This window comes from Ambystoma mexicanum, chromosome 9 (genome assembly GCF_040938575.1).
Source record: "Ambystoma mexicanum isolate Mex_15411 chromosome 9, UKY_AmexF1_1, whole genome shotgun sequence".
NCBI lineage: Eukaryota > Metazoa > Chordata > Amphibia > Caudata > Ambystomatidae > Ambystoma > Ambystoma mexicanum.
In genome coordinates, this window is record NC_090931.1 from 971,435,809 (window position 1) to 971,462,228 (window position 26,420).

The 26,420-nt window shown below is 50.2% G+C and overlaps 1 protein-coding gene across 5 annotated transcripts in view; it reads right to left on the reverse strand.

Annotated features, from left to right (window-relative positions):
• Positions 1-3,687: 3,687 nt before the first annotated feature.
• TLK1 (tousled like kinase 1) overlaps positions 3,688-26,420 on the reverse strand; it is a 1,414,233-nt gene continuing 1,391,500 nt past the window's right edge. For all 5 annotated transcript variants that reach the window (XM_069616191.1, XM_069616192.1, XM_069616193.1 and 2 more), the window contains one exon: positions 3,688-5,420. In XM_069616191.1, coding sequence (XP_069472292.1) covers positions 5,244-5,420 — 177 coding nt within the window. In that variant the 3' untranslated portion in view covers positions 3,688-5,243. The remainder of the gene's footprint in view (positions 5,421-26,420) is intronic.

Consider the following 26,420-nt stretch of genomic DNA (forward strand, 5'->3'; position numbering starts at 1 on the left):
CTTTTTAACCATGTAGCAGCTGCCAATGCTTTGATGCGCCCCCCCTGCTTCAGCAGCCACAGTTTCCCTGCCATTGTTTGCATAACATCCCTCCCCTTCACCCCCCACCACCCTCACTGCCCACCCCAGCTGTGCAACAGTACCCACCCAAGAACCAGGCATGGGTGTGCCAGACCCAACAGGGCAACGCCTGCCTGTATGCCCAACTGGGGCACAACCAGTGAAAACAACCTGCCAACCTTGACATTGCAGCTGCAGCGGGGGTCGCCACTGCCGTTTACCCAACTTAGCTAAGAGAGTGGTGCAATTGCACCATAGAGCGTACAGCGGTAAATAACATTTCAATTGCAAAGAAACCATTGTGCTGAATTGTAACTGGCAAAAGAAAAGCAGGATGCACAAAGCAGTGAGTTGTAGCGAGGGCCAGATAAGGAGCGAGAAGGAACTGTCTAGCTGTATCGCCACTGAGCGCGGCCCCCCCCGCGCAACTGGAAGCCCCCCCACAAGAGGGTAGATTAGACAGTGTATGTGGTGGTGTCCGGGGGGGCTCACCCGCGGCGACTAGCACTTGCAACCTCAGTCGTTATCTATTGGTTCGTCCACAGGATCGGGGAGTGGAACATGTGATTCAATAAACTTCACTGCTTCATCAGGACCGTGAAAAAGTATAGTTTGTTGCGATGGGTGAATTTAAAGAGACGCCGGGAAGAGCATAGTGTTTTCAATTTTCCTTTCCCTAAGCATCTTCTTCACGCCATTGAACTGCCTGCGCTCCATCTGCAGGCTGAGAAATCCAGTTTCAGTTCTCCCTTCTAGTGAGCCAGGCGTAGTATGTGGTCCCTGTCCCTTTAGCTGAGGACCTTCGCAATGATTGGTCTGGGGAAGTCGCCCAGTTTAGGGAGAGGGGCAAGCGCACAATGAGCGCGCTCCATTGCGAAGAACAGTGAAAGTTGGGGGTTATCTAGGAGGTCTCTGAGAAGGTTTTCAACAGCCTGCTCCATTTTCCCTTTGAGGGCAGACTCCGGGACCTCCACAATGCGGATGTTATTTCTTCGGGATCTAGACTCCAAGTCGTTGCATTTCTCCTTGACTTGTTTCATATCCCGCACCAGATCAGAGACAGTGTTCTGGAGAAAGTGGACCTCGTCTTCATTAACTCCAATTCTAGTCTCCGCCTCCGTTAGTCTAGTCCCATGTTGGTCTAGTTTGGTCCTCATGGAGGCCACGCTTGCGTTGATGTCATCTAACTTGTCATGTAGTGAAGCAAAGTTCTTTGCCATGGCCTCCATTAGCGTTGCCAAATCGGGCTGACGGGGGTCAGAGGGCGGACTAGAGTCGTTGTGGTTCGAAGCAGACTCGTCTTGCTCCTGCCTGGGGACCGACTTGGCGTATTTATCCATTGTTCCCATCTTATTAGCACTGCGGGACCGGTTTGACATATTGCCAGAGTTCAATGGAGTAGACCAGGGTCGAGCTTGGTGAGGGGTATGGTCGGAGGCCCCCTAAATCCTTTAGCGATGTCTATGCCAAAGTGTTTGAGGAGGGAACACAGTGTCTCACCAGTGGCCGAGTCAAGCGTGGAGGGGGTCAGCAGTAGGTAGCTTTCTGGCCTGCCCTGTTCCAGGATACCTGATGTCCTGCTCAGAGTGGATTATCTTACCAGCTATCTTGTGGAGGTGTCTTGGGCCTGTCGAAGAGCAGGCCAAGTGGGGCGCTATATAAGGTAAGGTGCTCCACAGCCTCCAGGGGCTCCCCCTGCACGGGCCCAGGAGAATCGCAGACCATGTGCGTCCGCAGGGACAGTTATTGCAGCCCCGGACGGCCGGTTGGGTAAGGGAGAAGAATGATACAACGCCAGGCCCCAGGGTGCCCGGGCAGGCCGCAAGATGAAGGGGCAGGGGGATCAAATCCCCAAGGTCCAAGTGGCGCAGCCAATGTTAATGGGGGCCGCACCGCTGCTCACTCTGGTTTGTGTAAATTGTTATGGTGTCCGATATGAAAAAGCGCAGTCCGCTGGAAATGGGCAGCTCGCGCCCCCAGTGCGGCAGGTATGTCCAACTAGTGGGGCCCAGTGGAGAGAGGGCGATGCCGCGAAGACCTCACGGCCCGGAGACCTCAAGACCTCTAGGGCCGTGTCCCCCAGCAGGAGGGTCCTCGATGGACGCGGGCCACGCCGGGGCTCCCGCGTCAAAGGATGGGGGGAGGCCAAGCCCCCCAGCACAGGATGCCCGGAGCCATTTAGAGTTGAAACGCAGTAGGGCCGGCTCTCCAGATGGGGGGCACGGGGTGTGCTGCAATCCGACCCCCAACTCCTCACCCACGGCAGCATAGTGAAGGATCCCGCTCCGAGCATCCAAGGCCGGGGGCCGCGGTGGATGACAGATGGTCCCGCAGCTAAGGCCTCCGCCGCCCAACAGCCAGGCAGTACCCCGCAGGGCGGAAGGCAAGCCAGTCGAGCGGAGGATGAAGAGCCGCGCTCACCCCAAGCGCGGAGGTCGCAGCTCCGACGGCTCTCGCGACGCGGCAGGGGGCTGTGCAGGCACCAGTTCAGACGGCTCCGGCCGTGACGTAGATGAAGTCTCAGGGCACCCGGGCGGGGAAGAGGAGCCCAGTGCCGCAACGGGGCTCAGGCGCACCGTGCCATGAGGAATGCAGGGTCCAGCGGAGGAGAAACTGGGCTCGGCCGCACCAGAGAGCCAGACCCACGGCAGCAGCACGCAGCCCGGCAGGCCGCCACAGCAGCAGACAAGGCAGTCACCCAGGCAGAAGGAGAAGACTCACAGCGCGGCCGTAGTGCTCAGTTGTCGTTCGGGAACGGGTCTGTATGTTGCCCAGGAATTCGCCCACACAAAACAGTGGTTCCAGTCGCCGGATCGCTTAGAAGACCACGGATATTGACAGATATACGGCAGTTGGGCACGGAGCTCAAAGCTAGGCAGCCATCTTGCAGGCTGCTCAACAGTGCCCCCCCCCCCAACCCCCCCTCCTGTGCTTTTTTTAAATCCTTTTTCTCAGGGGCTAGATTCCCAGATTTCTTAGGCCATCTCAGCCAAACCGTCTTCTCCTTTGCCACAGCTTCAGCCAGACGGGGACTTGGATGTCAACTGCCCAGGCTTGCAAACAGAAGTGAAGACCTATGCAACATGCTCCCTTCAAGGCTTTCAGATGCAGATTGACAGCAGCTGAAATCCGCTGTGTTCTGGTAAGCACCAGATAGCACATATGTGGGTTATACACAGAAAAGGGCTAACCCCAGCCCTTGCATGGTTTGAAACCTAAGCCCTCTGTCTGACACATGAAATGTCCACTTCTTAGCTTGCAGAAAAAGGAACTTGGGTTAATGGACTTAGCTGGCACCATACATACAACACTTAAGTCACATACTGAGGCATGGGTGCCAATCACGCCATGCTAAGCCACTTCCATGTGTAAGAGCCATGTGAAGCCCCATAAAGGCATTGCTCCCTTGCTCACTTTTATTATAGTCTCTTTGTACTTCAATGCCCATAATGTATCCTCTACCTTGAGATATAAATTAAGAACAGACTTAGTTTTTATGAGCTTACTTCACTTTAGCTTAGAGGTATTTGCTAAAATGACATCTACCTTCCCAACCTCATCCCCTCAGGCAATACACACAAAATAAATCAGTGCAAATGCTCAAGTGCCAAACCAAAATAAGTATAATTTAAATTTCAACTTTCATAGTTTATTACTGTTTTGGCTACATTCTCTACATTTCAGCAGCATCTTAAAGAAACAATTAATGTATCTTTATGTACAATAACATAAGAAATAGTTTGCAACATCAGAAATGAGAGCCACAGACAACTATATTAAATTAACACCTGTGGTAACGTAGTCTCCTTTTCTGCAGCATTAGCAAAATTACTTTTATAAATTTAACATCATGAATGTGACAGTAAAAGAAATAATTTACACAAAAAAACTATTTTGGGAAAAAACAGTATATGGCAGTTAGAAAATGTTTCTTGTTTTAGAAATGGACATGCTAACAAATATGTTGTGTAAGAAACATTCCCTTAACCAGCAGGAAGCAACTTCCAAAACATAAAACAATGAATTCTCGAATATACTGTAGCATAAAAATAAATGCCCTACATATTCAGAGCAGAAGAAACCGACTTGAACTGTAATGTATACGATAACAGGTGTTATACATGCCTTGATTGTTAATCACCCAATTTAAATATGGCTAACTTGCACTTAAAGGTCAGTCTATCTTTTGCAAAAGAAAAATCAACATCCTGTAGCAGCAATTAAAAGCGACTTCAAAGAGTTTTAAGGAAAACATACAATATCAGATTAGAAAAAACTATACTTTAAACATTTGTACAGGAATAAGCTGCTGAAATTTTAAAAAATGACAATGACATCTGTACAATATTATACAATTCAGTCAGAAGGGCATTTCTCATTATCCTGCATAGAGTATTTTACATGACATGACCAAGACCAAGAAATTAATTGTAAAACACCAGTTCGAATCATAAAGCTGTACTACATTCTCAAAACATTACAATTGGGTTATTACAGTTTAAATAAGAGCTCACTCCAAATTAAGAACTGTTTGAAAAATGCATAAAAGTCGCCAAAAACTACAATCATTGACGAAACATGTATGGCTTTCTAGGTCAAACCTGAAGATTGTAATTGATCATAGTTTTTTAAATGCAGTTCGAGGAGAATGCAAATGTCTAATTATGTTATCCAAATGAATCACATTTAAAAACAAACACCCATTAATCCCACTTTTGGCTTTTTGGTTTCACAACAACTTCCTAAGTAGGGGACTTACTTGTGCTGAGGCAGCCAATTCTTCCTCCATTTTTAAATAGTTTTAACATTGTATCTACTTGCTTCTCTAAATAATGAAAACGGCCCTTCATGTTAGAACCCGCTAGTGTAACCAAATGTATTTAAGAACTACAAAAAATATTTACAATGCTCCACATAAAGTCATTTTTCACCTTAGACATAGACGTGTGTGTTGCAGGTAACGTCATCCTTCAATTTTGTAAGGTTCCAGTCAGGAGGGTACATAAATTCACAGTCCATGATCCACTTTCACATACAAATGACACAAAAGAGGACCCTCAGTTTTAAAAACACACAGCTACTGTTTCTTCAAACTTCTTATGTAAAACACCCAAACGAATCAAACTAAAGTCTGAAGTGAAAAGCTAGTCAGAGTTTTGTGTCCACTTTGACACAATAATATTTCAGTATGAAATAATGGTTGATGCAGGCGGTGCAGGTGATGCAACAAGCCCAGTCATATGCAAGTTTCCAGATGAATTGGACCTCCTCATGTGAGGTAGAAGATAAGCATCATTGGCAATTTGATGGACATCAAATCGATCTTCTTTGCGGTAGGCAAGGCAACGTCTTATGAAGGCCTAAAACAAAAAACATATGATGCCATGATTCTTCTTGCCATTTATCGCTAAGATTTGTGACATTGTTTACACAATGTAGCAGGTATTGGAATTACAGATGCAGAGGAGAAACCAAATGATTAGCTTGGTGTGCCTAGCATGCAATCCATATCAGACTAGTTATTGTAGGTTTATTTAACATGCATTAAAAGTGTAAGGACATTAGAAACCATAATTCACCAAATCACAGGTTCACATATGCCACAGCAAATGATAAAGAAAGAACAAATTACTTACCTCTTGGTAATGTTATTTCTGAATGATGTTCCTGCCACACAATCATCATCTATGATAGACTATTTCCAGCGGCAGCTCCCGCTGGAAACTTTCTCCACTACGGCATGTAGCACAGTTCCACATCAACTCCACTAGATGCAGTTACGTGCCCCACACCAGACGGGACGTCTGGGACAGCATATATGTAGCCGACATAGCCCATTATGCCTTTTTTCCCTAGCAATCAGCCACTTTGGGCAGCAGAACAGATTAGGTTTAGCAGCTGTCCGCCAAGAGGATCAAGCTGGGAGAGAAACTAGGAATCTATGGGAGTAAGCTCCATTTGAAAGAAAATTATAGAGGAGCAAGTAATGTGTTCTTTTAATGGATACCTTCCTTCCACAGATTTACCCATGACATACTCCTATAACAGTCCATACAACTGGAGAAGAGATGACACCATGAAAACCAGAAAACTCTATACGACTGCTCGACCAAAGCGAGCGTCCTGTCCAGATTCGGAACCCAAGAAGAAATCTTAGACAAAAGTGTGCAGTGAGAACCACATGACCGCTTGGCTAACGTCCAAGACAGTGTTAGGCGGACAACTTTGTAAAGAGCGTTCAGCTTTTGCCATTTTATTAAACAAACAGGTTGAATAAACGCCTCACTATCCCTACCCCGATGTGGATTTCACTGCCTAAAATAAACTAAATGGAACACACTAACCAAGGGATACCTAGCTCTCACACTTATACAACAATCAAAGCAAAGGAATTTGATGGCAATTCAATAACAGTAGATAGCTTATAACCTGCTTGACAATGTGATCAATGTCTTTTGCCGTAGTCTGGGTGAACTTCCCTTCCTCAGATCCAAAGCAGGGTTTTCTCCACAGATCAAAGGAAAAACAAGGAAATCTGCTTTAACACAAAGTTCCAATATAGTTACATTGTGGTACTCAAGTTCAGTTGTTTCAATAAAGTATCTAGGAAAAGTCAAACTATCACTACTGCTGGAATAAGAACCATCTCCTGCTTGTGGTTACACATAGTTTGATCAGGATGGTTCACCACAATTTTAACTGCAGAAAGAATTGCAACTTTTCTCACACCAACTTCCACAATTCTTCCCCAAGTGTAACTAAACATGTTGTTTTCTATTAGTACCACTCTTCAAGCCTTGCACCTTCTACTACCTGGGTAATAATTTTACCAGGTTTCTTCGGGGCAATCACTTCTTGCCCTACGGGTCAACTCGCCTGCTTGTCTACTTCCACACCACAACAGAAAAGTGCTTCAATGGTAACTTTAAGAATAAGAAAAACAACAACTTCAACAGTCTTCTTTGGTATCACTATATTAATGGTTTTCAGGGAACAGAACATTCACATTGATCCATACTAGGTCCGGTCTACAAACGATGCTCATCTCCCTCTGGATAGGTTCTTCCAGAAGGGCAGCCTGTTTGCTACCTTTCTTTCCCTTCTGCTTCAATACCAAAATAGTGTTCAGGATAAAGTCTATTCATGCTTCTGCCTTGGATGCGGCAATGTATGTTTAAATCAACCACAGTTCTAGATGTTTCAGAAGCAGAGTCGCAACCTTGACAACCAAAGAGTTTAACATACCTTTCTGATGTTTGGTAACTTCTGTTAGACTGCTATTGCCTGTTCTTTAATGTCTTTTGGACTTGGGTATTGGTGGTATTCCCGAGATTCTAATGAGGCCTCCCCCACTGGGTTGTTGGTGTTTTCTCAAACTAACATGTTCAGTTCTAGGGTTCTTTTGATTTAACTTCAGCCACTTTTGTAAATGTTCAACAGTTCTGCATTCGTAATGCTCGTTAGTCTGCTATTGTGAATTTTCAAATGCTTGGTATTTGGTAACGCTTATTAGCTTACTTTAGTACATTTTCAATACTTTGATATTCGTAATGCTTGTTATTGTAAGTTAACAGTTCGTTATTCGTAATGCTTGAACATGCATCAGGCACTGAAGCGCCCCGGGGTCACTCGCTCGTCTCAGACTCACCGGGTAAGTCATTTCCAGGTGCTCTGTCTTTGCAGGACTACTGGACCCGTGGCTTCTCCCGACCAGGCGCACCTTCTCCCTTTGGTCACCACCGCTTCCGCCAAGCTGGTTTAGAGTAGCTCTGACTCCCAAAGTCTCTGGTGCAACCCAGCCACCTGAGACCTCTCGACTGCTCCTACCATGTCTGCTTCCTGCTGCGCAACCTCTACACAATGTAGATTCACAAGGTGTGTGTTTCTTCTACACTCTGCCCACGACGCGACCTCTGCAGTTAGGCATTTTAGAGGCACAGACCCCCTCAGGACCTGTACTGGTCCCAGTGTCTTCTTGCTCCTCTACCTCTTCCACCCACTGCATGCACGGCTCGCACCGACTTCTCCAGTCCTGCTTCCTTCTTGCCTGCACCTGAGGAGGACATTTAAGCCTCAGTCTCCCTGAGGTGTAGTTCATGTTTACTAATTAGCTGACAACTCCTGCATCTTTGCATTTCTCTTCCTCGTCACAGTACTTTAATAATGATTAAGTTTGTTTTCTTAAACTCTTATTAATTACAAATTGGACTTCTACTTTATTTTTTAAAGGTTTTCACAAATTGTATTTATTCTTTTAACAATTACATAATCATAATCAATGCATTTATTTTTACATTTATAAAGCATGCAAAAACCCTTGGGCATCAAGGCGCAGTTACAAACCAGTTACATACACATAAGAGTCAGGATATCCACATGGTCCATCTAGCTGAATAGCCATGTTTTAAGGAGATTCGTAATACCCAGTAGGATGCTTCAGCTCTTAAGGACAGTAGTGGAGTGTTCCAATGTCTGGTTGCCACAGTTGGGAAGCTCCAGCAATCCCCTTGCATTCGGTGAAACGTAGGTAGGGTGAGTGTAGACCTGTTTTACGGGCCTAGAAAACTGGGATTTAGTAAATTCTCCAAGAGGTAAAGGGGGCGGAGTTGGAGAGGCATTTGTGAGTTATGTACAGTGTTTTGAAGAGGATTCTTTCACAGACTGGCAGCCAGTGGGCATCACGTCTGGCTATAGGGATGGGATCCTATTTTGGGATGTTGATTGCGGCATGGATGGCATTGTTTTGGATCACCTGCAATTTGCAGATGTTCTGTGCGGAGGTTCCTGCAAATACAGCATTGCAATCAATCTTGGACCTGATGAGAGCTCTGGCAATGGTGAGGGCTTTTTTTTTTTTAGGGATAGGAAGGGCCTGGCAGTGTTGATCATCTTGGTGGTATAAGCTGTGGAGGGTGCTATGGCATTGACCTGGCGGGTCAAGGAGAGTAGCATCAAGGTAGACGCCCAAGATCTTTACTGTGGTGGATACTGTGATCTGGAGGCCGTCAATGTTGAAGTTAGCGTAAGATTGGTTCAGTTTCTTGATTACAGCCGATGGCCCTACCATCAGAATCTCGGTCCTCTCATTTAGCCAGAGACCATTGGACGCCATCCAGGCTTGGATGGTGGAGTAAATAGAATTGGTGGCGATAGAGTCTGCATCGTGGTTGCCGGATAGGGGTAGGAGAATCTGGGTGTCATCAGCATAATTGGTGTATGAGATGCTGATGGAGTGTAGAAGGTCAAAGCGGGTTTAGTGAATATATTGTAGGGGAGACACAGGAGCCTTGGGGCACTCCATATAGGATGGGGAACAAGCTGTTTGAGAAAACTCTACATGTCCTCTCTGCAAGAAAGGAGGCAACCTATGTAGAGGATTCTTGAGAGAAGTGAGCAGCTGACATTAAATGATGGCAAAGTATTTGATGGTCAACCAAGTGGAATGCAACTCATAGGTCAAGAAGCAGGAGGAGCGCTGCCCTCGCCTGGTCTCTGAAGGTGTCTAGTTGATTTTTAAGATCTAGGAGGGATGATTCCGTTCCATGGCCTGGCCGGACTCCTGATTGGCCTATGCCTAGGATGTGGTTGTCCACGAGGAAGCGCTGCATTAGGGTGTATTCTGCCCAATCAAGGATTTTTAGGAGGAAGGGGACTGTTGTGACGAGACGGTAGTTGTTAAGTGCTGAGGGTTCTAGTGTGGGTTTCTTGATGAGTGGGAGGACCCAGGCTTCCTTGAAGCTGGGTGGGACTGTGTTGGCAGCGAAGGAGGCATTGAATAAACAAGTGAGGAATGGGACGAGTGGTTCTGCGCAATCCTTGATGACGCTGGCGGGGCAGATATCACTGTTGCATCTAGAAAGCTTTAAGCTCGAGGATGTCAGCGACCTCAGATTCTGACATAGTCTGGATGTGGAAGTAGGGAGGTAGGTGCTCATATTTGGGGTTTTGAGCAGAGCTCGTTTGTCAGATTTTATTTTGTAGGGAGTGAGTTTTGTTCTGCATGGCCTTTTGGATATTTGCACACCATTCTTCGTCTTTGATGAGAATAGATGGTGGGTGGTTGGTACTTCTAGCTCCCTGAATATGCTAAAATGATGGATGGTGGGTGTTTGCTAGCAGGAACAAGTTACTTACCTGTAACTGTTGTTCTCCAGCATGTGTCTGGCATGGACTCACATGCTCATGAATATTCCCTGTCGTCAGGCTGGGAATCCTCGGTAAAGAAAAAAATCAGTATCAGTTTCGTTTCTGATCTGTCTTTCTTAGTAGTAACCAATCACTGGTCTCTGGGTCATACTGCCCCCAGCCAATGACTGCCCTCTCCCTAAGCCCCGCCTCTGGCAGCCATCCTCAGATTTGGTAGCACGCAAATTGGCAGTATGACCAAGTGAAGAGCTGCAGAGGGGTAAGGTGGGAGGGTTCGCATGTGAATCCATGCCAGACCCATGCTGGAGAACAACAGTTACAGGTAAGTCTGGCATGGATTCATATGCTCATGAATAAAAGAATACATAGCAGTATACACATGCACAACCACGGGAGGTGGCAAAGGCTCAACATTAAGCATTACATCCAAAACTTAACATTAAGCAATTCTTACCTCCTCACCAGGCTCACCTTAGGTGAACAGGTTGCGCAGTACTGCTTGGCTGACCCTGGACTCCTCCCTGGAGTCCCGATCGACGCAGTAGAATCTCGTGAAGGTGTGCGTAGACCTCCATGTAGCAGCCCTGCAGATGTCCAGCAGGGGCACACCAGACAGGAACGCCGTAGTAGCAGCGATCGCTCTGGTCGAATGGGCTCTCAGACGGCCGGGCAGCGGTCGGTTTGCCAACCGGTGACAGTGCATGATGCAGCCGGAGAGCCATCTGGAAATGGAAGTCTTCGTGAGAGCTTTCCTTTGATTCACAGACCCAAAGTTCACAAACAGTTGTGACGTCTTCCAAAAACTCTTCGTGCGGTCCTCGTAGAACTTCAGCGCTCTAGCTACATCCAGCGAGTACAAAGTCCTCTCAGCCGGCGTCGAAGGAGACGGGAAGGAAACTGGTAACACCAAGGGCTCGTTGAGGTGGAAGTCCGATGGCACCTTGGGCATGAAGGAGGGGTGCGTCCTCAGAGTCATGAAAAGTCAAGTATGGAGGCTTGCAAGATAGGGGCTGGATCTCTCCCACTCGTCGTGCCAGAGGTGATGGCCACGAGGAACACTGTCTTCCATGACAGGAACTTCAAAGGCGCCGAATGCATAGGCTCGAATGGGGCCCCCATGAGCCTGGTCAGCACCACATTAAGCTCCCATGTCGGGGCAAGAGCCTTCACCGACGGGATCCATCAGAATAGTCCCTTCATAAATTCCTTCACCAGGCGATGAGACCACAAGGACGCCCGTCCCATAGTCCTGGTATATCGGGAGATGGCAGCTAGATGTATTTTGATGGAGGCCTGAGCCAGTCCAGCTTTGGCCAGCGACAGTAGGTACAGCAGTACTTGAGGGGCCGTAATCCGCAGAGGGTTAATCTTCTGTGCACGGCACCAGACAGAGAACCTCTTCCACTTATGACCATAACACTTAAGAGTTGAGGACGCCCTGGCTTTTGCAAGAACCTCTCTGCAGTCAGCCGGGATATCGTACCCTCCAAACTCTAGTGCTGCAGGAGCCAGGCCTGCAAGTTCAGCGACTGTGGGTCGTGATGGAGAATGGCGCCCCCTTCTCTGGAGAGAAGATCCGCGTCCGCCGGCAGCTTGACTGGCGGGGACGTTGACAAGTCCAGAAGGTCCGGGAACCAGATCTGCCTCGGCCACGCCGGTGCGACAAGGATCATTCTGCACCTGGACTTCTCAAGCTGGTTGATGAGGCGGAGCAGCAACGGCAACGGAGGGAACGCGTATAGAAACAGGCCGTCCCAGGGGAACGAGAAAGCATCGCCCATGCTCCTCGGCTGCGGGAACCTGCTGGCGAACCTCTGGCACTTGGAGTTCGTCGCCGTCGCGTAAAGGTTGATCCGGGGTTTGCCCCATCGTCGAAAGAGCCGATCCACCTGGTCCTGCCGTAGTTCCCACTCGTGGCACGAGCACAGCTCCCTGCTGAGTGAGTCGGCGATGGTGTTTTTTATTCCTGCCAAGTGGAATGGAACCAGAAACATCCCCTGGGCGACGGCCCAGTGGCACAGATCCTGGGCCTCCTTGGATAGGGATGGGGATCTGGTACCCCCCGCTTCCGTATGTAGAACATTGTGGTAGTGTTGTCGGTGAAGGTCCTCACCACTTTGTCCTTGAGGGACGGAAGGAACGACTTGAGGGCCCAGAACAATGCTCGGAGCTCCAGAATGTTGATGTGGAGAGACCTCTCCTCCGGGAGCCAAAGGCCTCTTGCGTGGAGATCTCTGGTGTGGGCCCCCCAACCCTCCAGAGAGGCGTCCGTCGTCAACGTCTCCTGAAACGCCGGGGTTTGAAAGTCCGTGCCTGTAGTGAGGTGAGCACGGGTACCCCACCATAGGATCGCCCGACAGAACTCCTTGTCGAGAGGGATCCTGTCCTCGAAGCAGCCTGTCGCCTGAAACCAGCGGGCGTCGAGGAACTCCTGTAGCAGACGCATAGGAAGTCTGCAAAGGGGTACAAGGTAGATGCATGAGGACATCATCCCGAGGAGGGACTTGATGGACCTCACCCTGGCCACGTCCGTGGTTAGCAGGCGCCGCACCTTGCCCAGGATGGTCATGGTCCTTTCCCCCGACAGGGAGGCCAATTGCCCCACTGTATCGAGCTTCGCTCCCAGAAACAGTGGTACGTGCGACGGAACCAGGTGGGATGATGGCAAACCCCAGTTCCGTGAGCAGCCGGACGGTCCTCGCTGTGTGTTCGATGGCGAGTTCCCTTGTCCTTGCCCGGATTAGCCAGTCGTCCAGGTAGGGGTAGAGGTGGATTCCCTGCAGGCGCAGCCGCGCCGCCACTGGTGCCAGGCACTTGGTGAATACCCAGGGTGCCGACTTTAATCCGAACAGTAGGGCTCTGAATCGGTAGTGGCGCCCCTGAACCACGAACCTGAGAAACTTCCTGTGCCCTTTTAGAATGTGGAAGTAAGCATCCTCCAGGTCCAACGACGATAGGAAGTCGCCCTCCTCCAGCTGTCCCAGCATGTGCTGGAGGGTGACCATCCTGAATTTCTGCACCTTGATGCATTTGTTTAACCGACGCAGGTCCAGGATGGGGCACCAACCGCCTGTCTTCTTTCTGACGAGGAAGTACCTTGAGTACACTCCGGAGCCCCAGAGCCTCCGGGGGACGAGCTCGATGGCACATTTCTTGAGCATCGCCCTTACCTCTAACAGCAGTTGAGGGACGTGATTCTCCTTCCTGGCAACGGGAGGAATGAGAGGGCACTTCTTTTGGAATTCCAGCGAGTGCCCGTTGGCCAGGGTGTCTAGCACCCAACTGTCGGTGGCGATGGACTCCCACACGCTGACGAACTTCGTCAGCCGGCCTCCCACCGGGGTGCTTCGGTTGGGGCCCCGACGACACAGCCGGGTCAGTCTTGCTTGGAGGCGGGCTTGCTGCCTTGGCCTCCTTGGCGACGACGGCGGGATCCCCCTTTCTTGCCGCGACCTCTGTAGGCCTCCTGGGAAGAGGAGAGGGCCGCCTGGCGGTATGTGGAGGAGCCACCGCTGGATCCTTTGGAGGCACCCTGTCTGCCTCCGGAGCTCCGAAAGGGCCGTCGTCGTTGAAGTACCCCTAGGGCCCAGGCCGTCTCCGAGTCAGTCTTGATGGCCTGGAGAGACTTGTCCACCGCCGTACCAAAAAGGTTGTTGCCGTCGAACGGCATATCCAACACTCTGGTCTGGACGTCCTGGCGAAAGTCTGTCGCCTTGAGCCATCCTCGTCGTCAGAGGCAAACCCCGTTGCCCAGTTGGCGAAATCCGGTATCGGCAATGTCCATTGCCACCGTTATGGCGTGATCCGACGCCACCTCGCCTTCCTGCAGAATTTGTAGGGCCTCTGCCCTCTTGTCGTCAGGTAGGAAGTCTAGCAGGGAAGCTATCTTGAACCAGAGCTCCCTGTCGTAGCGGGCCATGATCGCTAAGGCATTGGCCACCTTAATCGTCGTCGCCGCCGAGATGTCTCGTCGTCCCATGGAGTACAACTTCTTGCCCTCGCTGTCCGGCGGGGAAGTGGATGTTGAAGCCACCGCACCCGCTGCTTTCTTAGTCGCTGCCGAGACGACAGTCTGGCGTGGGCTGGGCCCTGAGGCACAAGGGCGCGGCATCGGGGACTCGGTTCTTCTTCTCGTACCTGTGCCTCTTGGCGGGTGTCGTGGAAGGGTTCTTGACGACAGCAAGCCCCTCGTCCCAGATGTCGTCGAGCAAAGGCACCGCAAGGACCGTCTTCCTCTTTGCCTCTCGTCGTTGGTAAACAAAACCTTCCTTTTTTTGTTCTTCAGGGCAGAGCTGGAAGAGCTCGGATGCCCTGGGTATCATGGCGTGAAAGGAGCCAATTTCGTCGGCTGGAGAAGCTCGAGGGGGGGGGGGGGCTTGGACAGGATGTCTGCTGTGTCATCGCCGCCATCGTCGTCGTCCGATCCCATCGCTGTATCCGTCGCCGTATCCTCTCTAGGGTCTGGCGGGGGGGATGAGGGGTCCACAGGCCTCGCGGGCACGAAGGGAGGCGAGGGGTGGACTCTCCTCCGCTTGTTCGGAGGGCTTCCCGACGGGCCTGGTTCTGGATCCTCCGTCGGGGTCCGTGGTAATCTCGTCCTTATCTCAGTACATAAGGATCGGATCGCCAACAAAATGGCTGCCAAGCTATCCTCGGGCTCGGGTAATGGCTGCGACGGACAGGATGGCCGCTCCACTGGGCCCTCTTCGTCGCCATCGTTGCTATCTTCGATCACATCAGCGGGGACCGTCCCCTGGGATTGAACCTTCTCGAACCTCTCGTTGAGGTCTATGAACCTCTCGTTGAGGCCCTTCTCGGTTTCCACCAGATCCTCCTCAGCTGCTGATTCAGAGTCTGTAATGGCCACGGCCCCCCCCCGCCCTTTTCCGCCGGGGACTTCACAGGGGTCTTAACGATGGGCTGGAAAGAGGATTCCCTCCGCAGTGGCAGGGATACTCTGGGCCCAGAGGCCGTTTCCACTGGCGTAGTCTCAGCCGGCTTTGCCAGGTTCGCAGCGACCACTTCGATAGAGGCCTTTGCCGGCTGGATCAAGGCCCTCACCATCTTAGGTGCGTCCTGGGCCTTCACCTTGGGCGGAGGGTCAGTGCCTCGCTCCCCCTTCGAGATCGACCGGGTCCGCTCCAGCAGTTTACCCCGGTTCTCGGACTTCCTCTTCCCTGAACCAGAGCGCTGGCTCGTGGTTGAACGTGCCAGGGAAGTCACGCCCTGCTTGGCAGCCCCAACCTTTTGGCGCTCCCGGGCACGTGGACTCGCGGTGCTTGGCCTTCTGTTGGGCCCCCATCGCTGGGGCGCCCTCACAGGACTTAGAAGCCCGCTCAGACTTTTTCTTCGCCTTCTCACCTGCTGTGCCCTTCTCCAGCCAGGCGGCGAGGCGGGAACGACGATCTCGTTTGGTCCGTTCCAAAAGATTCTTGCAGAACGCACAGTCCTTCTCCACGTGCGTCTTGTCCTCATGAAGGCAGTAGAGACATCGCGAATGCTCGTCCTCCTTGAAAACGTTTTGCAATCCGCATCCAGGGCAGCACCTGAACAGCTTGGATCCGGGCGTCGAGCTTCCCTTGTCCTGGGCCATGTCCGTTGAGGTAGGCCGCAGATCTTCCGGAATCCTCCAAGAAGCATGAACTCGATTGAAAACACTTCACCCTTGAGGGGCGTAGAAGAATTCCGAAAAGGGTCCCCGTTATCAGAAGTAGAAACGGTGGAGCTTGAGGCTCGATTAAACCGAAAAAATTAGAAAATCTCCTGAAAAGGCATGAAAACGGGGCAAAAACTCGAGAGCTAAACACGAGGACTCCCAACACTTGAGCGTGCGGTAAAAATCTGAGGATGGCTGCCAGAGGCGGAGCTTAGGGAGAGGGCAGTATGACCCAGAGATCAATGATTGGTTACTACTAAGAAAGACAGATCAGAAACGAAACTGATACTGATTTTTTCTTTACCGAGGATTCCCAGCCTGACGACGGGGAATATTCATGAGCATGTGAATCCATGCTGGAGAAAGAACTGAAGCCGCATCCTGTGTGCTGTTTTCAGTGAACTTAATGGGGGAGGAGGGTGTGGGTGGGTTGGCTGAGTAGTGTCTGGTATTGGGAGTGTTGGTTACGTAAGTGAGCCTTGTGGGTTGCGTGGTGTTGCAGGCCTTTGTTAGGGAGCAGTGGGGTGGTTGGCCTAAGGTTGCCAGGGGAAGTGCACTGAGTAGAGTGCACCATGGTGGGTGGGGTTGGCAACATGTGTGAGTAGGGCAAGGGCTTACCCATTAAGGTAAGTAGAAATTACAGGCGTTTGTTGAGTCGAGGAGGAGGTGGACTGACACAAGAGTAGAAGGTGAAGGAGCCAGCTGCTCCCGTCATGCGCGGTAGCATGCTTAATTGCGCATGTCTCAAGTGAGGAGGTGGGGGGGGGGGGAGGCCTCGTCTCCGAGGTTGGGGTTGTCGGGTCTTTGTGCATGCTCAGGGTTTCAGATGGTGGGTGGCTGGTGTTTTCGCTGGGAGGTGCCAATCCCGAGATTGTGTTTCGCTGGTGGGGTTGGCAACAAAGAGGTAAGTGGGTATGGGGGCAGCAGGAAATGAAGAGCACTGGTGGTAAAGGCACATTGGGAGTGAGGGGGTACGAGCTGTGCGTGTAGTTGTGTCTGGGTGAGCGATTGATCAGTGGGGCTGTGGCTGTTGGTGGGCAGATCCCATAGTCGGGGCGACAGGCATCCAGGGCCAGCTGAGGCACAGAGTTTGCAAACAGGGCGCAGGAAGGCTTGGAGCTACTCGTTAGTCACACTATCAAAGCTTGCGACAACGTGGCAACAATAGTTCTGATGTAAAGTATAACACTTCTATGAATATATCATAACAGTCAGACATTCAACAAAGAAATATCACAGGCATAAGGCAGGTTTGAGAAGAGGAACATTGATCTTAAGACTTCTATTGTTAGACAACTTCCTCTTACTATGCTTTTGGGAGGTAGGGGAATCTATAACCGTATGCATTTCCTGGGTTATAACAGAAGGGAATAGTTTCTTAACTGTAACTCCATTTCTCCAGCATTGGTATCTTTCATGGATTCACATGCTTAGAATATTCCCCGTCGTCAGACTGGGACCCCTCGGTACACATGTATAGCCTTTTCCTATAGGAAAACTTCCGACACTTTTGTGTCCTATCTACATCCTTTTAGGACCCGCCTAGGCATGCTCCGTAGGCCGTCCCAGTATAAGAGGCCCACCCCCGCGGCTCCCCTTCAGATTTCGGCCTCTCCAAAGTAGGAAGGGTTAAACTTATCAAACAAATACATTGCATTCCGTGGAGGCTGGTGGGTGCATGTGAATCCATGAAAGATACCAATGCTGGAGAAATGGAGTTACAGGTAAGAAACTATTCCTTTCTCCAGCATTGGATCTTTCATGGATTCACATGCTTAGAATAGATTGTATAGCAGTAACACCTGAAAAACGGCGGTGAGAATGTAATGTAATACACCATCATCACAATACACAATGCATAGGTACACCAGAAATAAAGTTTACTCATATAACTGTACCCCCATGAAAAATACGGTCACCAAAAGGTAGAAAAACAAAATTCTTATTGAAACAGATGGCGCAGGACTGCTCTTCCCATCTGCACCTCGTCCGCATGCTGCCTGGCAAGGCAGTAGTGGCGGGTAAACGTGTGGGGCACTGACCACGCCGCAGCCTGGCATATGTCAGTTAGCGGAATACCTGCCCATAATGCTGCTGAGGAGGACGTTGATCTTGTAGAATGGGCTCTAGGGTGCCCATGCAGAGGCCTTCCGGCCTTGGAGTGGCAAAACGCAATTTTCGATGAGACCCATCGAGCCAATCCTTGCTTAGAGACTGCTTTTCCTCTCGTCGACGGACCATATGCGATGAACAGTTGTCGAGTAGACCCGAGATCCTGTGTACAATGTAGGTAAAATTTCAGGGCCCTCTTAAGGTCCAAGGTATTAAGAGCTTTTTCTGCTGCCGATGATGGGGTCGCGAAGAAAGTAGGGAGAACAATGGACGAGTGTTTGTGATACACTGTAGGAATTTTTGGGACGAACGTAGGATTAGTTGCCAGGACCACCTTGTCTTTAAAGAATCTTAGGTATGGCGGGTCTACGACCAACGCTTGCAGTTCCGAGATTCTCCTAGCTGATGTGATAGCAATTAAGAATGCCAACTTCCACAATATGAATTTCATGTCCGACGTGGCCATAGGCTCAAAGGGTGGTTTCATTAAGCCTGCCAACACTATGTTGAGACTCCATGTTGGTGGGAAACGTTTTGCTGGGGGAAAAGTTCGAAATAAACCCCTCATGAAGTGTTTCACAAGTCTGTCGCTGAATAGAGGAGACGACCGCCTCTTCCTCGTGAACCTAGAGATGGCCGCCAGGTGCACCTTTATCGATGTGAAAGATAAACCCCTCTCCACCAAGAGAAGCAGGTAAGGTAGAACTTGCTCCGGAGTCACCTCCAACGGATGTAGGCCTTGTTGTCCTCAACACCATTCACAGAACCTCCGCCACTTATAGGTGTAAGATTTGTTGGTAGAAGGGGCCCGCGCCGCCTGCAGGATTTTCTGACAATCCTCCGAAACGTCTAAGGCACCGAACTCCACAAAGTCAAGAGCCAGGCTGTAAGGTTGAGACTGTCCGGGTTGTGATGCCACACTGTGCCTTTGTCCCGGGACAGTAGGTTCGGGACTCTCGGAAACACTATTGGATGTTCCAGCGACAGGTGAAGCAGGTCGGAAAACCACGGTTGCCGTGGCCAGTACGGTGCCACTAGAATTACCCGGCAACTGTATCTGCGTATCCACTGTACTGTCCTCCATATGAGGGGAAACGGAGGAAAAGCATAAAGGAACATGTCCGTCAACGGGAAGGAGAATGCCTCCCCCATGGAACCCTCCTGAGGCCATCTGCTTGCAAATTGCTCGCATTTCCTGTTTTCCTTGGTTGCGAAAACGTCCAGTGGGGGATGACCCCATTTCTCGAATACTTTCATCAGCTGAACTGTGTCCATTTCCCATTCGTGTATATGGGCCATCCTTCTGCTGAGGGAATCTGCTTGCGAATTTCTCACTCACGGGAGATGGTGAGCCACGATGGAAATCTTGTGCTTTAATGCCCAATGCCATGTTTTCTGGGCCTCTATGGAAAGAGTCCTTGATCGTGCCCCTCCTTGTTTTCTCCTTGTGCAGTCGTATTGTCCGTCAGCACTCGTACTCTCGATCCCTTGATGTTTGGTAGGAATGCCTTCAGGGCCCATCGTACTGCTCTGATCTCTAACACGTGTATGTGTAGGAGTGACTCCGTTTCAGACCAACGACCTTGCGTTTGAAGAGTATCCATGTGAGCTCCCCACCCGGTTAGGGACTATGGTTTGCTGGAACTCCGGTTCCTGTAGGGGTACACCGTTGTTCAGATTGTAGAAACTCTGCCAGCAGTGAAGGGTCCGAAGTAGCTTGTCGTCGTTGATGGTTATCTTGTCTGACCACGATCCTTGGGCCTGTGTCCATCGGTCCGCGAGGAATTCCTGGACTGGCCTCATGAATAGGCGACAGTTCGCCACCAGATGGATGCAGGATGCCATGGCTCCTAGTACTGAAACGTATTTCCTCACTGAGAACCTGGTGGTTTGTCGTAGTCGGCTCGCCAGCTGATTGAGTTTTGAGGTTCTGTCGAGGGAAGGCTTCACCAGCCCCGACTGGGTCTCAAACTATACCCCCAGGAACACCAACGTTCTCGATGGCAGCAGAGAGGATTTTTCGAAGTTTATAGCAAATGCCAGCTGTTGTAGAAGCTGCATGGTGGCTTGCAAACTTGTGTTGGTCGACGCTGGGGAGGATCCCCTTACCAGCCAGTCGTCGAGGTACGGGTATACGTGGTGGCCTTGCTTCCTTAGCCAGGCCGCTACTGGGGCCAGGCATTTCGTGAACGTTCTGGGGAGGTCTTGAGCCCAAAGGGAAGAACCGTGAACTGGTAGTGAGTCCGCCCTATTACAAACCTCAGGAACTTCCTGTGTTTTCGACACATTGGAATATGGAAGTACGCATCCCGTAAATCCAGGGACGCTAGAAAATCCCCTTCTTGAACAGCTCGTATCACTTCTTGCAGCGTGAGCATTTTGAATTTTAGGCTCTTTAAGACTTGTTGAGATCGCGTAAGTCTAAAATGGGACGCCATTTGCCGTTCAGCTTTTTTACGACAAAGTATCTTGAGTAGACTCCTTGACCTTTCTGTGATGTTGGAACTAATTCTATCACGCCCTTTGCTAACATGTGTGTAACCTCTTGTTGCAGTATCCTCAGATGGGAATGAGCGGTGAACGCAGGTGGAATGTGCGGAGGGCTGTGCTTGAATTGTAGAGAGTGCCCGTTCCTTATAGTGTCCAGCACCCATTATTCCGTCGTTATTCGTTCCCATTCGTCGACATAGGCTGATACTCTTCCCCCCAGAACGGTGTGTTGTTCGTCATTGCTGATCTTTATTTTGTTTGTCTCTCGACGACGGATAGGATGGTCTCTTCCTGGACGTCTGGAAGTTCCGGCGTCGGTTTGCAGTTTGGGAAGCACGCCTGTATCCCTGGGAAGGGTAAGCCGACCTACCAAAGGATCTGTCTCCCGACGCAGAGAATCTGGAATTACCTGAAGCCCCTCTAAAAGGACGAAAAGACTTGTAGCTTCGGCCACTCTGGAGGGCACCCAATGAACGTGCCGTGTCCGAGTCCTCTTTCATTCCCTTTAGGGCCTCGTCTACCTTCTCTCCGAATAGAAGGTCTCTCTCAAAGGGCATATCTAATACTATGTATTGTACCTCTGGTCTGAAGTAGGTACACTTAAGCCATGACTGTCGTCGTAATACGACCCCATTATTGACTTGCTTGAAGCCCGACTCAGCGAGGTCAACCGCGATGTTTATTGCGTGATTGGAGGCTTCCTCACCCTCTCGGACAAGTAACATCGCTGCCTTCCTCTGCTCTTCCGGAAGATGATCCAGCAACGGCGCTAGCCTGTGCCACATTTCTCTGTCGTATTTGGCTACAATAGCCAGAGAGTTTCCGGCCTTTACTGTAGTCGCTCCCACGGATAGCACTTTTTTGCCAAAGGCATCCTGACGTCTTGCCTCGTTATCAGGCGGAGTCATGCACTTGTGCTGGGCCTTCGCCTTCCTCGCCGCTGCTGCCGACACCACCGAATCAGGCGTTGGTTGGGAGGATAAACACTTGGGGGTAGACTCTGGAGACTTAAACTTTTTCTCAAGGCGTCCTTTCACTGCCGGCTCTGAAAAGGGGTGACGCATTGTCTGCAAACCCTCCGTCCACACGTGGTCTAGTATGGGTATTGAGAACACTGAGCTTCTCTTACCCATGTGGTCGAACAAAAAACAGTCCTTTTTCTGTTCTTCCTGGGACAAACCAAATTCCTTACACGACTTCTCCATCATAGAATGGAAAGATGCAATGTCGTCCGGGGGGGAGGGAGGGGGACGGACGGATGAGCTGGGCTTCTTGGGGTTTCCAACTCCACCTCTGACTCCCAGGTTGGATCCCTGGAGGGGGATGATGAGATATCCGACATGGCTCCCCTGTCAGACTCCGAATCTGGCAGCTCACCTTCCTCTTGGGGTGCCAGTGGTGCTGAGATTGTCGTGCGTCGGTGGACGGGACGGGCTTGGCTCGTCGACGGGTGACTGTGGCAGGTTTACCTGAGGTAGTCTCTGGTCCAACGACTGTACTAAAGACTGAAGCGTGGACAGAATCTCCAACGACAAAACAGATTGAGGATTGAGAAGAGGGGCAGACACCGGAATTCCGGATCCCCTCGTCGACGACTTGTCAACCATTCGTAGCCAGAGGTCTGCTGGGCCAGCTATTCTCCCGCTCTCGTCCTCCCCAGAGGACAGCGACACAGCCTGTTCCTGCAGTAAAGTTTCTGGGGGGATCGGATCAAAAACTTCAGGCCTCCAGGCTTCCTGTAGAACTTCCGTTGACGAGGCCACCGTCGCAGTCATCGGTGGGACGGTGGATACCACATGCGTCAGTGGCAGTGTGGAGGCCGATGACTGGACCGCCGTCGACGACGGTGGCTTAGGCGGTCCCGCCTTTTCCACACTTGGCCTGCCTTTACTCGACTCTCGACTCGTGCCTATCTATGGTGATCGCCCGAGGAGGATTTCGGCCTTTCCTTGTAATGCTTTTTTGATGAAGATGACGATTTTTTTGACGAGGATTCTCTAGCTGAATGACTCCGAGATGACTTTTTCCGTTGGTCGAGATTTCTTCGCCGGTGGTTCCGACGAGGCAGCGCGGTGTGATGTTTTCGCCGATTGTGTGGAGCCTACCTCCGAAGGGGGGTATGCCCCCGCTCCATCATTCAACCATGCCACCAGCCGTCGATTTCGGTCTTTGAGGGTCTTTTGAGAAAACCCTTTGCATATGTCGCAGTTATCAGCCGAATGATGAGGGTGGAGACAGTATATACAATCCATATGTCCGCCCCCCTCGTAAACTTTTTTCAAGCCGCACGTCGCGCACGGACGGAACAGCGCTTTTCCTGACATGGAGGAAAATTTTCACCCAACTCCAGGTACACAACCTTGTACAAAATAGTAAGACGACGCAAGGAGATCCGACTACTTTGGAGACGGTTGAAATCTGAAGGGGAGCCGCGGGGGCGTTCCTCTTATACTGGGACGGCCTACGGAGCATGCGTAGGCGGGTCCTAAAAGGATATAGATAGGACACAAAAGTGTCGGAAATTTCCCTATAGGAAAAGGCTATATATGTGTACCGAGGGGTCCCAGTCTGACGACGGGGAATATTCTAAGCATGTGAATCCATGAAAGATCCAATGCTGGAGAATGTTTATTACTTTCACCACCATAAATGAATTACCACCATGAATTTGTTCACATTCAGAACGCGATCGCGGCAGCCATCCTCAATACTAAGCTGTATTATTGCAATAGCCTTCTTATTGGATCCTCTCGGGCAAATGTAACAAGTCTTAAAGTGATCCAAAATGGAGCTGTTCGGGCCGTCTGTGGCATTGGTCGACGCACCTATGTTACTAAAGCGCATAGAAAACTACATTGGCTTCCTGTCAGCCAAAGCATTAGATTTAAAGGCACCATGATGGTCCATATTTGCCTGACCGGTAAAGCCCCCAACTATCTTTTAGCCAGAATTTCCAGAGTGCCTTTTCGACAAACTGTTCGTTCCAATAAAGACACCCTTCTACAGCAACCTTGAGTCCTGCAAAAAAACGTGGTGGCTCAAGCTTTCATGCATGGGGCCCGAACCTTGGAACCAGCTTCCTTCTGCCCTCAAGGGCTGTGAGTCAACAGCCCTTTTAAAAAAACTAAAGACTCATCTTTTTGACTTGGGACCAGATTAGATTCTAACCCCCAGCTTGCCTAGACCTCCCTCCCACTATGTCCTTTAATCGTTTTTCTGTTGTATCTGTCTTGTGAGTGCTTTGAGGCCCATGGGTGTAAGGCGCAATACAAAACATTGCATCGATAGATGGCCCACTTGTGGAACAAAGGAATTATGATAGCAACAAGCCATTATATACTGTGGTATTTGTAGGATGCCTAATTTAGAAGAGGTTGAATACTGTGTCTCATCCCACAAGCATCCCTCATTGCCCTGACTCTTTCTCCTCCTCTGTGATCCTTCCGCTGTACACCTCTCTCAAGGTAATAATCAGGAAGCACCTGCCTTTCCCTGGCCACCAGGGAGGATACATTAGGAAGGGTCTCAGTGAGGGATCTGTAGGATTCATCACACCAGCCCCCCCACTCTGCCTGTGCAGGGCAGAGGGGGAAGTCAGGACTCTGGGTGAGTAAGCCTCGAGACCCTCACGCACATCCTTCGCAGCCAGATTAAACATTCAAAGATACAGAGTATGCTCCACCTTGACAGGGTCTGTTGTCACAACCCTGCTAGAATGAGCACCAGCACAACCCACAAAAAGCTTGTCATCTTTCCTGGTGTCTCTCGTCTAAGATGTAGTAGCTGAGGGCCTGCTCAGAGTTCAGCCGATAGCCTCACACTTTCCAAGACATAAAAGTGATTCTGAGGAACACGATCCTCTGGATCTTCTGAGAGAGATGCAAGTCCAATGAAAGTCTGAAACAATTCAAGGAAGTCACCGTCTCATTGGAAAACACCACATACAAAACAGAATCTCACTGGCCCTTCTAAAGGAAGTAATGGGCAAAATGAATATCACCTTTGGATTAGCAACCTTAATGAACATGAATACAGGTGCTCTGATGTGGAAAGTAAACACTAAATTCAAGTCCCATGAAGAAACAACAAACTGGCATGGAGGAAAGTGGTTACAACACAAGCCGTGAAAAAACTTCATATGAGTGGGGATTGTGAAGAAAGTCATGCTCAAGGGTCCTTTTAAAGACTTGGGCAATGTGAATGCGTACCGGACTCATCTATCTGTAGCCCCATCAAGTCCAAAGAAAGCAGAAAAACACAGACCGGAGGAGGTAAGGCAGGTGATAGGGGTGAAGACCCCTCACACAACATCAAACAAAAAGTACACCGTCTGCAGGCATACATGGATTTAGTGGCTAGACAATGAGCTGAAGAGTACATCCGGGATGTCAACCGACAAATCCCACTCCTTATATCTCAGCAGCCAAGCATGAAGGTTCAGACTGTTGCAGTTCGGGTGGAGGATCCCCTACACCCCTTGACTGGGAGATTAGGTCTATTCTTGCCACAATATGCCAGAGAGGGCAGAGGGAAATGCCAAGAAGTTCCTGGTACCATGTCCTCCTCATACTTGTGTGCGTACCCAAACATGGGGACGGTACCAGATCCTTTGGCAGCAAAAAAAAAGGAGCTTCCCCTTTAAATTTAGCATAGCATGCGGGGGCATGGCCCCGGGTGTGGGAATGCCGCCGAGTCCGCTCCCTGAGCACCTCACCAGAGTCAACTCGTTAACACATTGGATGCTTGAATACCCATTTATGCTGAATATTTTATACCTTGGCATACAAGCAGGGGAAAGGGATGTATATGTTTTGGCCGTGGCACAATTGTTTGTGGCCAATTTGACTGTGGTCGATTCAGCCACGAAGCCAATTTTGCTGCAGCCAAAACAGCCCCAATTAAACCCCTCACCGATCACCACACAGTTCCCCCCCCCACTTACCCTTTTGCCGTCCGTGCATATTTTTACCCTGCAGCGTCGGATCTGTCCCTCCTACGTGGGTCAGATCTGACGCAGGAGGGTCCGCATTTCTTTTTTCGGTCCCTCGCCTCCAGACCTCTGGAAGCAGAGGACACACCGGCTACCCTCCAAAGGCAATCACTACCAAACAGGAGCATTGGGTGGAGCTGCGACAACCTGCCTCGTACTTAAGCAAAAAGGTTCTTCAGAGTCTCCGGATCGAACTCTGCATCCCACCTGGAGCTGGTATCCATGCAATAGTGCTTACAGAATGCAGACTGAGTGGCCCAAGTAGCCGCCCTGCTGATTACTTACCAAGAAACAGGTCTGTGAAAGGCGACCGGCTTAGCCTTCTCTCTGGCTCTGACCGCATGGGAATTGATCCCAGCAGGAACCGCCATACCCATGGCTGTATGAGCCTCTGAAATGGCCTGGACCATCAAACGGGCAATAGAAGTTTTGGAAGCCTGGGTGCCAGTAGAAGAGTACCTGATTGATCAAAGAAGACAAAAAGATAGAAGTATGTATCCGGGGAAGAGCGCGTGGTATTACATGGCCGAAGCCAAACCCAGGAGCGCTGGTGAAATCGTCCCGTTCCCGTCAACACGGAAAAAGGGGACGGAGGAGTGACGTCGGTGGGCAGAGTCAGGGTGGCGCATATTCCCAGGGTCGCACCCCCTCGTGCCTCTAAATTTAAAGGGGAAGAAGGTTTTTTTCTGGTGAATAGGGTTCAGTTTCCCGTCCTTAGGAAGGAATGTCAATGCAGTATGGAGGAAAGGGGACGGGACATATGAGTATGTGGTTGTAGACCTTCCTGAGAGGAAGAAATTGCAAAGAACAGGTTACTTGAACCATGCTCGTTCTCAGAAGAGAGTCTACCACACTCTTGTTAAATATCTTTGAAATAGCACTTGGTACGATCTGGAAAGGCAACATACTCATCAGCAATTTGTTTCTCCTAGGGCCCATCGGACACTAATGTGACCTCAACACTTA